This window comes from Bactrocera neohumeralis, chromosome 2, assembly GCF_024586455.1.
Source record: "Bactrocera neohumeralis isolate Rockhampton chromosome 2, APGP_CSIRO_Bneo_wtdbg2-racon-allhic-juicebox.fasta_v2, whole genome shotgun sequence".
NCBI classification, from domain to species: Eukaryota; Metazoa; Arthropoda; class Insecta; order Diptera; family Tephritidae; genus Bactrocera; species Bactrocera neohumeralis.
The window spans coordinates 49085883-49098578 of NC_065919.1; the positions used below are offsets into that span (position 1 = coordinate 49085883).

General features: G+C 40.1%; 1 protein-coding gene across 2 annotated transcripts in view; it reads right to left on the reverse strand.

Annotated features, from left to right (window-relative positions):
• The window catches only part of LOC126750928 (uncharacterized), a 208718-nt gene that overhangs the window by 168510 nt on the left and 27512 nt on the right, over positions 1–12696 (reverse strand). For both annotated transcript variants that reach the window (XM_050460742.1, XM_050460741.1), the window contains 3 exons: positions 5531–5926; positions 4330–5432; positions 598–1536 (listed from right to left, as the gene is read on the reverse strand). In XM_050460742.1, the coding sequence (XP_050316699.1) occupies positions 598–1536; positions 4330–5432; positions 5531–5926 (2438 nt within the window). The remainder of the gene's footprint in view (positions 1–597; positions 1537–4329; positions 5433–5530; positions 5927–12696) is intronic.

A 12696-nucleotide genomic window follows, 5' to 3' on the forward strand; every position in this document is an offset into this window, starting at 1 on the left:
ATACACCGCCTCGAAATTCAAAAGACAAAATGGCGGAAGGGAGATATTTCCCGACCAAATATTAATGTAGTTTTTATTGGGCCACACTGTGTTTCAGCCAATTATCATCGAACCAATACCGTTATACTGAAAGCCAACTCGTTATTACCGGATTTTGGTCGGCTTCAGATCGTAACGTGAGGTGCTATCACCTCATTATAGACACTTGTACGAAATATAAAAATTGTAACTTAATTGGTCGCAGGTAAATGACACTCTGTCCTACTTAGATGACTTATACTCGATTTTGGAGAAATTGGTAGTAACTACATATGTAAATTGTGGATTAAGGAATCCATTTTCGAATGCGAAAACTATTTTATACAAACATTATTTCCTGCCACGCTTTATAAGGCTCCGTATGAGTCGCTCGCGGCGAGGAAACTGCTTACATAAGAAGGAAAGCATAGCAAAAAATTCAAAGGACGCAAAACTACAACAAAAATAATAGCTTACATATGTATGTGTGTGGCCAACTAAGAACGCAATAAAACTAAATTCGAAATAAATGCGCAACACTGCAACGCTAAGTGACTAAAGGGGACGTATTTGGCTTACCTCGTAAATGCAGACACTATCGTCCAAATCCTTGTATGACATATCCTCGCCACACGCATACGCAGTGGCAGCGCCACCGCCGCCAGGCAATGTGGCATTAACGGTATTGTTATCAGCAACGAAGACGTCACAGCAGCCACTGACAGCAAAGGCGCCGACATCTTCCAGCACTTCAGCGCCGCCGCCGCCGCCAATGTCACATGCACAGCCAATCGCCGTGCCACAACAGTGGCCATGGCAATCGTTGCATGCCGCATGTAAGGCAGCATAATTTAAATTCGAAATAACTTCGGCGTATTTATTTTGAACTAACCAATATTTGTTGTAATGACATAGACGAAGTTTGCTCAACAGCAATTTCGGTGAAATGCGCAAAGCGGCCAACGGAAGCGGAAGTGGCTGTGCAAGTGGATCAGTTGTATTGCTGCTGCTGCTTGCTACGGCTGCCGTCTGCGGCTGAGTGGCAGTATCATTTGTATGCTGGTCGTTGGTGTTGTCGTTGTTGCCGTTACGATTCGATTTCGATTGCAATTGAAAATCATTCAAAAGTGCAGCTATAAGCGCATCATTATCGTTGAAAAGCGTTCGAGGACATGTCTTAGCAGCAGTGGCATTTGCTGGCGATTTGCTGCTGCTGTCAACGTGTGTGTAGAAGCCAGATTTTGTTGCATCGTTAGTGCGTTGTTGTTCTTGCTGTTGTGGCACTTGGCCAGCGGCATTAGCATGGCATTTCCGGCCACTCTTATCAACCGCTTCAGCTGCCGTACTTTGAGCGCTGCCGGCATGTGTTTGTTGTTGTTGTTGTTGTTGCAGTTTTTGTTGCTTGTGCTGATGATGCGCTGCCGGCAATATCAAATATTTGGACACCACATACGGAAATATCTTCTCGAATGCATTCAACGCCTGTATGACCACCGTGTGTATGTCGTCCTGCAGGCCCTGCAACGAACAAACCAAAACACATGCATACAAACATACATATATACAGTTATAGAGTTATAAACAGCAATTATATATTTTAAAAGATGTGTGTGTGTGTGTGTGTAGAACCAATGCGCACAAAAATTAATAAAAAAAAATGTCTGCGAAAAATTGTTCCATGCTTCCGCCCGCCCGCTTGCGCCTACAAGCTGTTTGGCTGATATTAAAAGAATTTGCGTTTTTTTTTTCTTCTATATTTTATTGTTCGGCTTGTTAGCGCAGAGCACACAATGCATGCATGCGGCCGCTCTGCGCTCCTAATGGGCCAAGCCCGAAGGAAATTGAAAAGGCCAGCTGCCGGCAGGCGAGCGAAAACTTCAAGCGGATAAGCATTTTCAAATGTTTGCAAATCCAAACAAATACGAAATACTTTCAGCAACTTAGCTGGCAGTTTAGTTTTTTTTCCTGCATTTTACTATACTGAGTACGCAATAAGTTGTAGATAATTGAAGAGCTCACAGAGATAGCAAAGGAAATTGAATTTTTTTTCGTAGAATTCATCTTCTGAAGGACATTAGCAGGAATTATATTCTTAAAAACATTGAATAGCATTATTACAGAATATTTCAAAAAAAAGTTACCTACGACTGCACCAAGAAATCAATTTTGTTCGGTCGGTTTGTATGGCAGCTATATATTGTAGTGGTCCGATCTGAACATGTTTCAGATTTTATAGCATCGCCTGGAATAATAATCTATCTTAAATTTCGTGATAGGTTTCAAGAACGGAACATACTCTTCTAGAACCCCCAAGGGTGATGTAACGACTGATGCCCAGAGTATTCTAAAATTGTGGAGGGAACACTTCACCCGCCTACTGAATGGCAGTGAAAATATAACACCAGAAGGCGAATCCGATTCCCCAATCGATGACGATGGAGCAGACGTTCCATTGCCCGACCATGAAGAAGTTCGAATAGCAATTACCCGTCTGCAGAACAACAAGCGGGGGCCGATGGACTACCGGCCAAACTATTCAAACGCGAAACACGGTGTAGAACTGATAAGGAACATGCATCAGCTTCTTTGTAAAATATGGTGGGACGAAAGCATGCCCAACGATTGGAATTTAAGTGTGCTCTGCCCAATCCACAAAAAAGGAGACCCCACAATCTGCGCCAACTACCGTGGGATAAGTCTCCGCAACATCGCATATATAAGGTTCTATCGAGTGTATTGTGTGAAAGATTGAAGCCCACCGTCAACAAACTGATTGGACCTTATCAGTGTGGCTTTAGGCCTGGCAAATCAACAACTGACCAGATATTCATCATGCGCCAAATCTTGGAAAAGACCCGTGAAAAGAGAATCGACACGCACCACCTCTTCGTCGATTTCAAAGCTGCAAAAGGAGCTGCCTCATGTCTGAATTTGGAAAACTAATAATACGGCTGAGTAAACTGACATGAAACACTAAAGTCGAAGGCCCGAGCCGTTCGATACCAAACGAGGTTTCAGACAAGGAGACTCCCTATCGTGCGACTTCTTCAATCTGCTGCAGAGAAGGTATCATCTTCTATAAGAGTGTACAGCTGCTGACGTACGTCGATGATATTGATATCTTTGGCCTCAACACCCGCACCGTTAGTTCTGCCTTCTCCAGAATGTATAAAGCAGCGAAGCAAATGGTTCTAGTGGTGAACAAGGGCAAGACGAAATATCTCCTGTCATCAAACAAACAGTCATATTCGCGATTAGGCTCCCACGTCACTGTTGACAGTCATAACTTTGAAGTCGTAGATAACTTCGTCTATCTTGGAACCAGCATCAACACCAACAACAACTAAGTAGGCAATTGAGAAGTAAAGTCCTCTCTCGTCGAAGAAAAACCAAACTCTCTAAGTCACTCATTATTCCCGTCCTGCTATATGGTGTATAGGCATGTACGATGACAACATCTGATGAGTAAAATTGAAAAAGTAAAATTGCCATTATGTAAACCTTGCTTTGGTTTATGTAACAAGTTTTAGCTTCGACAGCATCTAACTGTAGGTCGGCTACGAAGTATTACTTCGTCGAGATTAGACGAATGAGAACTGCTATCGTGAAACTTTAATTTTAAAAAGCCCGATAAAAACAAGTCAGACAGCGGATCAAAGCCGGAGATCTTTGTGGCCGTTTGATGTTCGGCAGGGCTGCTTTTTTAAGTTTAGCTAGTTTATAGTTTTCTTCACTTTGGAAATGTCGTGCCTTCTTCTTGAAACCAGTATTCCTCAAATCATTCTAATTCAAAAGATCACCATCCTTTTTTCAACAAGACTCTGCTCATTTGTCGGAACGGTCAATATCGGACGGATATGCTACTTGCCAACGTAGCTGAGGACATTCTACATTCATCAAGCGCACAGTTACTGGTGACGTGGCTTTGTGAATATGACGTAAAAACTCTCCAACAATCTGGCGAATGGAGCTCCAAAGTCCACTGTAAGGTTATCCCAGCCAAGGCTTATAAAAAGGGTATGAAAAATTGGAAAAGCGTTGAAATTGACTCAAAAAAGAATCTCTTTTAAAGGCGATAATAAATATTTATAATAAATTACGTGAAAATATTGTTTTTTTTTTTTGTTAGTTTGGGTCCAATTTGATAAGGTGGTATATCATGGCATCGTATACTGTTTTCAGAGCACAAGAGAAAGGTCTACCTGTTAGCTGTCTACAGAGCGTTCACATTATATCGGATCATTTAGTAAATAAAAACGAGACTTTCTTGTTTTAACAGGATAAGCTTAAACTCTCTCATTGTCCACTCACCTTCACAAGCATCGCCAATAGATGTTGCACATTCAACTGTAAGCTAGCGCCTAAATCTTTCACGCCCATCGCTTGCAAAAATCCACCAATAATTTGCTGTACGCCACCGCGCAACATGGGATCGCTGTGATTATAGTAGAGCAGCGCATCGGTCACTTGTTGCGGTTGTTGTGAAGGTGCGTCCGGTGCAGGTCGTCTACTGAAATGCTCATCAATTTGCATCAGAGCTGTGACCGTGGCTGTAGCGGCTGCAATCGATTTGCGCTGCGATTTCGTGCGCTTAGGCGGACGCGGCGGCAGCATTTGTGGTGGCGCATCCTCCATGGATTCGGTGACGCGGTAAGGCGATGACTGCGACTGATTTGGCGCGCGTTGCGGTGGCTGCTTCTGCGACGTTTTCGTTGCAATAATTTCCGACTTCGATAAAGGCTGTTGAATGTGCTTCGTGGCCGGTTTGCCGGGTGTGCCGCGCATTTGTTGTGACATCAGCACCGGATCGGCACTCTTACTGAGCTCAGTTGTGGAATGCAGTAAGTAATCACAAGTGCTTTTGCCAAAATGATCGTCCTTAATTTCGAGCAGCTGCAATTCAGCGGGCAAATCATTAAGTGTCGCAGCGGCTGTTGCCACTGTGGGTTGCGTGCTGCTGCTTTTAATGAAGTCCACTGCATCCAAGTGCTCATAGTCTTTGCCCAAATTTGAGCTGCTGCCGCTGACATTGTCGTCGCTTTGCGGACTGCCGCTGGCGCTCGAGCTTTTGGAAGAGGATGGTATAACCGCCGATGCGCCAAGCGCGGGCGACTGCTTGCTAACATCCAGCAACTCACGCGCGGTTATCTCCAAGGGTAGTTGCAACACCTCTGGATCGAAGCGTACGCAATGCGCCAGCACCGACAGCGAAAGACTCTTGATGGAGATACGTATTTGCGTGTCATGCAACAGAACGCCTGCTTGTCCTGCAAGCAGGAAACGTGCGGCTATCAAGCGCGCCGTGTAGCGTACGATGGATTGCTCGAAGGGTGTCCCTATTTTTAAAGTGAGCTGCGATTGTTGACCCAAAGCCGACTGTTCCATCGAAGTTTTGTCACTCAAGAAAGGGTTTGCTGGAAGAGATGTAGTAATAAGCGGAAACAGCAGCGTAAGTAAACAAAAAAAATATGCGATTTTGTTTTATGGGAAACCAAACAAAGAGTAAACTTACCATTTGGCACGCGTCGCTCCCTGCCCATCGGTTCAGCCTGTGCAGGCGCCCGCTCCGTGTCATATTCGCTCACGCTTTGCAAACTTGTATCGACCAACAATGCCGTGGACACCGTGTCGTCATGCATGCCCAAAGAGGAGCTGGCAATCGAGTGTGTGTATGTGTGCACGGAGTCGGATTGCGGATCAGCTGCCACAGAGTTACCCGAATCCAGCGCTTTATTGCCACTGCTTGCCGTTGATATCAATGAAATGCTATCCGCTGGTGCCGTACTGGTCGCCGCCGACGCGGTGGAGACGACATCACTTTTATCGCTTGCGGTGGGCGGCACGCTTTTTGTGGGTGTGGCACGTACGACTGAAGACGGCCGAAACAGTTTGCTCATCGATTCAGAAGCTAAAAGGATGAGATCATAGAGAGGGAAGCAAATTATTTGATTTGTGTTTGCAGCAAATAATGGAAGATGCAGCAGACCAAAAGCACACATAGTAGATATAAAAGTAAAAAGAGGATGAGAATGTGGCAAAAGTCGTGAATTTTTCGGAAAACCAATTTGAAAAAGTTTTAATGTGGTTTTGCGTTGAAAATTAACGAGTGAGTACACACTTAACTAAAACTTGTAATTTCGCGCATCCTGTGAAATACTTGCAACCCAAAAGTGAGGTTATGTGTGTGGCACATTCATGGCCGTAGTGTATTGCCCAGATCCATGTTATTTGTGGCACGATAAATGAGTTGCTGCATGCTTCGAAGTTTATGCGGTTTGACCAATGGCCAAGTTGCATGCAACCACTAAACATATTGCAACATTACGGATGCTGATGGATGCACTTAAAGGTCTAGCGAGATGTGATAAATATCGGATGCGAATGTTAGTGATTGTACCCAGTAAGCGATAATAAAGGATACTTGAAAAAATGGCAATGGGGAAATGGGAATCAAATAGAGTGTAGTATTCGAAAAAAGAGGGGGAAACAAGTTAGATCGTTTTGATATGAAGGAACGAATGGAATAGAACAAATTGAAATGAATGGATTAAAATGGATTTGAAAAAAAATAGACAAATAGTAATCGAAAAGAAAACAAACGATTTATGTGTTAGTTTTTATATATAGGAACGAAATGGAATAGAACATGTCCGAACAATTTGGAGTGAGAATTAATTTGAATGAAAAATTTATGAAATAGTGATCGCAAAAACAAGAAAAGATCTATTAGTTAGTTTTTATATAAAGGAACGAAATGGAATAGAACATAATGGTAACAATTTGAAATTAGAGAATAGATTTGAATTAAAAATAGATATAAATAGTGATCCCAAAAACAACAAAACATTTATCGGTGCGTTTTTATATAAAGGAACGAAATGGAATAGAACATAATGGGATAAGTTGAAATTAGAGAATGGATTTGAATGAAAAATAGATCAAATAGTGATCGCAAAGATAAGAAAAGATTTATTGCTTCGTTTTTACATATAGGAACGCAACGGAATAGAACACATAGAAACAAAATAGAATGATAGAATGAAAATAGAATAAAAAATAAAAGATATATTAGTTCGTTTATTTTGAAAGGAACGAAATGGAACAGAACATAAAGGAACAAATTAGAATAGTAGATTTGATTAAAAAACATAAGTATGTATGTAGTTAATGATTGAAAGGATCATATAATAGTTAATTTTTTAAAGAAACAAAATGGAATTGAACCAATTGGAATGAGTTAATGGACTTGAACCAAAAAGTAGATATAATTACTGATCGAAAAGATATGGAAAGAAATATTAGTTTTTTTTATATAAAGGAACGAATTGGAATAGAACACAAAGGAACGAAATGGAATAGAACATAACGCTTCAAGCTGATTTAGCTGAACATAACATTATGTGAGATTAAAGATAGCAATTAATGCAAAATAAGACTGGAATGGCAGTAGTGGAACATAATGAAAAGTGAAACAAACCAAAGTTCCAGTATGGAAGGAATACAAAATGAAATAATGGCAATTAATGTTGTTTTCAGGTCTATGGAAGAGCCAAACAGCATGATACAGTACGTACTACAAGTATGATGACGCTAGAAATAAAACTGAAAGAAGCCTAAAAATATTGTCTATTGGGTATCTCCACCGACACACTCAAAAGTATTTGCCACATTGGTTGTTGTGTTAAAAATCTCGCTGTACCACATTGGTTATACCCCTTCTCTCACCACGCCGCAGAGAGTACACAGGGAGAGTGGCGGAAGACATGCTTCCACACAACTTTTTTACTTGATATTTCGTTAGTTCAAACTATTTTTCTGGCGAAAAGATTTTCGAAAACTTGTTAGAAGCAAAAATAAAGAATAAGCACAACAGCACAATAGAACAGTTACTTTGATGGGCAGCAAAAGTTGCAAGTTAAGCGCGTAGTTAAGAGCGGAAATGCACAGCTAACACATCTAACTAGAATAACTTTGGACACACTTATGCATTGACAAATTCGCTGACTTTTAACTAACTTTTAAAAGCAAACCAACGGCGCTGAGATCTATTTCCCATCAAGTGCAGAGTTACGAACGACGAACGTCGTTATTTGGCAATTAGCGAGATGCTAACGGAAGGACATGACAAGGCCAGATGACAGCTGTGTCAATGCATTGAGTTGAGAGTTTGAAGGAACACAGGAAATGGTAAATAAAAGTTTTCTACAATATTTTAAAATTATTGTGTAATGATTTTTTGAAGTTAAGACAGTTAATAGTTGCAATGAAAGATTCTTAATCAAAGTTGCTATGTCATTATAATGGAATGCCATTTATGGAGCGAATACTTCTTTAAAATCAGAAAAGACGTAAGCGTAGAGGATTACGTGATAAAGCGCAACCGTTCCTCTGCTTAGAAAAGCCGAAAGAAACGTCGAGGAAAAATGTCTGGAGATATTTTTAAAAGTAAAGATCATTCGCTACATATTTTCAAATTTTTTCCAAACTCTACACTGCATTCAATGGCCAAAATATAACGAGACATCATCTCTGGAGATATTTTTAGAATAAAATTTTCACATTTTTCGACAGACAAAAGTGAACCAGAAAGCATCAATATCGAATTACATCGACTGTTTCACTTTCTCTGAAGCGAACTTACCCCGCGATTAACGCTTTTTAAGCGTGGAATAACATTTCATAGATCTTGTATGACTTATTTGCCCCAATACACCGACAGAGAGAGCCATATGGTGATTATAAGTTGTAAAAGTCTGTTTTCTGAATTAATTCAATTGAGTGTTAATTTTTTAAATTCGCTGTCGCTATTTTAGCGTCATGTCTCGTACTTATGTGATGGTTCAAAATCATTATCTTCGAAGATATGTTTAAGGTCTAGTGAAAAAGAATTCATTATTTTTCTATTAGGTGGCTCTGGTATTCTGTAACTCGCCTCGTACAAATGCCATCGGATTACGTCAAATGGCGTTAGAAAGATAATATTTCATACCAAAAACTCTTCTAAGACATCTTTGTGATTGCTTGACTTAATATTGTTCGATCATGCGTCGAAGATGGACACTAGCAAAGAAGAAATACACAAAATGTTACAGTTTCTATTTTCTGCGATAAAACCAAAACGCAGCCAGTTGGCTGAAGATGTGACTAATGCTTCTGGTCCGAATACTGTAATAGCCAATCACGTGCAACTTTGATACCGTCGATTCTCGGTAATTTTGTTTTCAAAGATGCAGCAGTCTCTGAAGGACCATTGACGAAAATCTCGATGAAATATAATAAATAAATCGTCCAGTTCGACCAAACATAAGCAATATTCCGATTTCCCAGGAGCTTAGCATTGTATGAAAAACTACTTGGAACCAATTAGTAAGGCTAGATACAAAAAAAAAAGCTGGATGTACGAGTTAACTCAAAAGAACCTCATGAACCGTATTTCCATCTTGAAGTTCCTGCTGGATCAGAACGTAATGGATCCTTTTCTAAAGCGGATGCTTACTGCTGATAAAGAGTGGTGTAAATGGTGTCCAAGCCATGATTGGCGGTCTAAAATGTGTACACCAAACTCCTAATTCGAACCTGTATTTTCAACAATTGCGACGTTCGAAGGAAACACTAAACCAGAAGCGACCAGCGTTGATGAAGAGGTTCTTATGCACCGAGCTAATAAACCGGATTTGACACCAGACGTTTACTGTCCGTTTCTGTCCATGTCGAATGATTTTTCAAGTGAAAAATTTGCTTCAAAATCAGCTTATGAAACTCCTAATTGACCCACACTGTACCAGTCGCTATGGGGACGAGATTTTATATGAGTGAAACTACATTCAAAATGGCAACAAGTTATCGAACAAGACGACAATGACCATTTGTCCAAAAAAGGATTATTCTAAATAAATAATTCAACTTAAGGCTTGCTTTAAAAATTTTCAAGTTAGACGAATCGACAAAGCTTTCTTGTGCGCATTGCCATATATTGCATTATTAAAGACGACTTATGATTTTGAAAAAAGATTAATTTTCGTAAGGTGAGGCCGAATTGGCCTAAACATAAAAGACATTTATTAACAGTGTCTTAGCCATCACTATGAGTCCCCACGACTGTGGGGTCTCCGGCCACGAAACAGGCTCCGCGCCAAGTACGCTCAACTCGACTAAGTGCCTCAATATTTTTGGAAAAATATTTACTGACGATAGAACAATTTTTCATTTTCGTTGATACATATATATTTTGTGCTAACAAATACCTAAATTTAGACTCCTTACCAAATCATAAACCTAACCTATTGTTGGGTATTCAAAAAGTCTTTTCGTATTTCTAATCAAACTTTAACTTATTTTTTTTTTAAGTTTATAGTGAACTTTAATGAACCAAATATGTACCATTTTGGTCGACCACTTTTTGCCGCTAGAGACATTATTCATCAGTGTAAAACTTTTCTGGTTTCTCGGCAAAAAACTGCGACAAGTAATTTCCACAGGCTTCTCTTGAAGACAACTTTACTCCATTAAGGGAGTTCTGCATTGACCGAAACAAATAGTAGTCTGATGGTGCAAGGTCAGTGCTATATGGTGGATACATCAAAACTGCCCAGCCAAGCTCTCCCAGTTTTTGCGGAGTCATCAAATATGTGTGTGGTCTAGCCTTGTCCTGATAGAAGACGAAGCCGTTTCTATTGATCAGTTCTGGCCGTTTTTTTTTCGATTGCTTGCTTCAATCTCATCAGTTGTTGACAGTAAAATGTAGAATCAATCGTTCGGCTAGGCTGGAAAAGCTTATAGTGGATGTATCCTTTCCAATCGCACCAAACATTCAGCATAAACTTTCGAAGCGTCAATCCTGGCTTTGGTACCATTTGTTGAGCTTCACCACGCTTGGACCATGTTCTTTTCGCACATTATTGTCGTATTTGATCTATTTTTCATCTCCTGTTACCATTCGCTTCAGAAATGGTTCGATTTCATTTCTTTTCCGCAAAGAAACGCAGATGTTAATTCGGCCCATTAAATTTTCACAGACAATTCATGTGGTACCCAAACATCGAGCTTTTTTTTGTAGCCAGCCTTTTTCAAATGGTTCAAAAATGTTTGGTGATGAATGTTAAACTCATTAGCGATCTCTTGGCTGCTTATATGACGGTTTCTCGTCAATCTTTTCCATAATTTCATCGACGTTTTCAACGATAGGTCGACCAGTGCGAGGTGCATCTTTCACATCGAAATTTTCAGAACGGAAACGAGCGAACCATTGTTGTGCTACACGAACTGATACAGCATCGTCTCCGTAAATTTCACAAATTCCATAGGTGACTTCTGTTTTTTATACAAAATTTTCAAAATATAGCGAATTTCTTCATAATTTTCACTCATTTTTGTACAGCTGTAACTTTTTTCAACTTTCCCGAATTTAATCTTTTGCCTAAATGAAGCTTAAAATCTCACCTTTCCAACATCATATGGTATGACACAATGTGATTGGTAGCACTGAAGATATACGACTGCAACGACATCTATTGACAAAATACAAAAAGACTTTTTCGACTACCCAATATGTATGAAAGAGGCAACACGTATGGGAAACGGAAACAAAACTTTTCACGAGTGATGTATGAGTCAAGGCAGTTGCAAGGTAAACAATGATAAAGATACCAATAAACTAATATGAGAAGCATGAAGTTGCAACTTATGTAAACAATAACAAAAACATGCACACAAAGGAAGCAACACTAGTAGTGGCAACAACAATAAAGCAGCACACAGACTAAATAAAAGCGGTAATAAAAAGAGTGAAGTAAATAAAGTAAAAACATAGTTACACATAAATATAAACAAACATATACATATGCACATATAAATATTCTTGCATGTATGGCCATATAAAGCACATGCATCACTTTGCCGCACAAACAGAATGAAAATTAAGGACGAGTCAAAAAAAGCGCACATACATACATGTAAAAATACAACATACAACAAAAACACAAATGCAACAACAAATAAGCGTCGGCGTAACCACGCAGCATGCAAACAATTGTTGTACAACAACAAACAACAAGACACACACTATTTCCAGGCACTGATACGATTTGAGTAACCACATTTTATCACGTAACCCATTTGTCTTATCCATTTTGCTGCTTACTTACAACTACTTTGTGCTGCTGCAACACAAAAACAAACTAACAACAAGCAGCAACAACTTACAAACAAGGTGCAATAAGAAAAAAATGTATTTTAAAGTAATGCAGCTGCGGAGCAACAGCGACGAAGCAACGACGCGTTCTCTAAGTGATGCCGCTTGTTAGTGGCAAGTGTATTTTTTGCCAGGCTTTATACCGTTAGAAGGCATACACGCCTTTGCTGCGAGACTCTGTACACTCGTATCTGTCTGCAGAGCCAACAATCGGCGGTATTAAAGTTACATTGCGGTTGTGGCAAATGTAAGCGCACGCCTACAAAACGCAGCTTAGCTCAAGCCACCAAACAAATCCCTTGCAAGCGCGTGCGAATACATGTATGTGCGGTGCGTGGGTCTGCAAAATTCCTTTCCACAACAAAAAAAGTAAAGAAAACAAAATACCGTCAGACCTCAACACACGAATCGCGCCACTTTAGTCATGCTGCACTCTGCGCTGTCACGTCGCGTCGTCGTCATGCGCTTAATTAGAGCTTTTGCGCCAC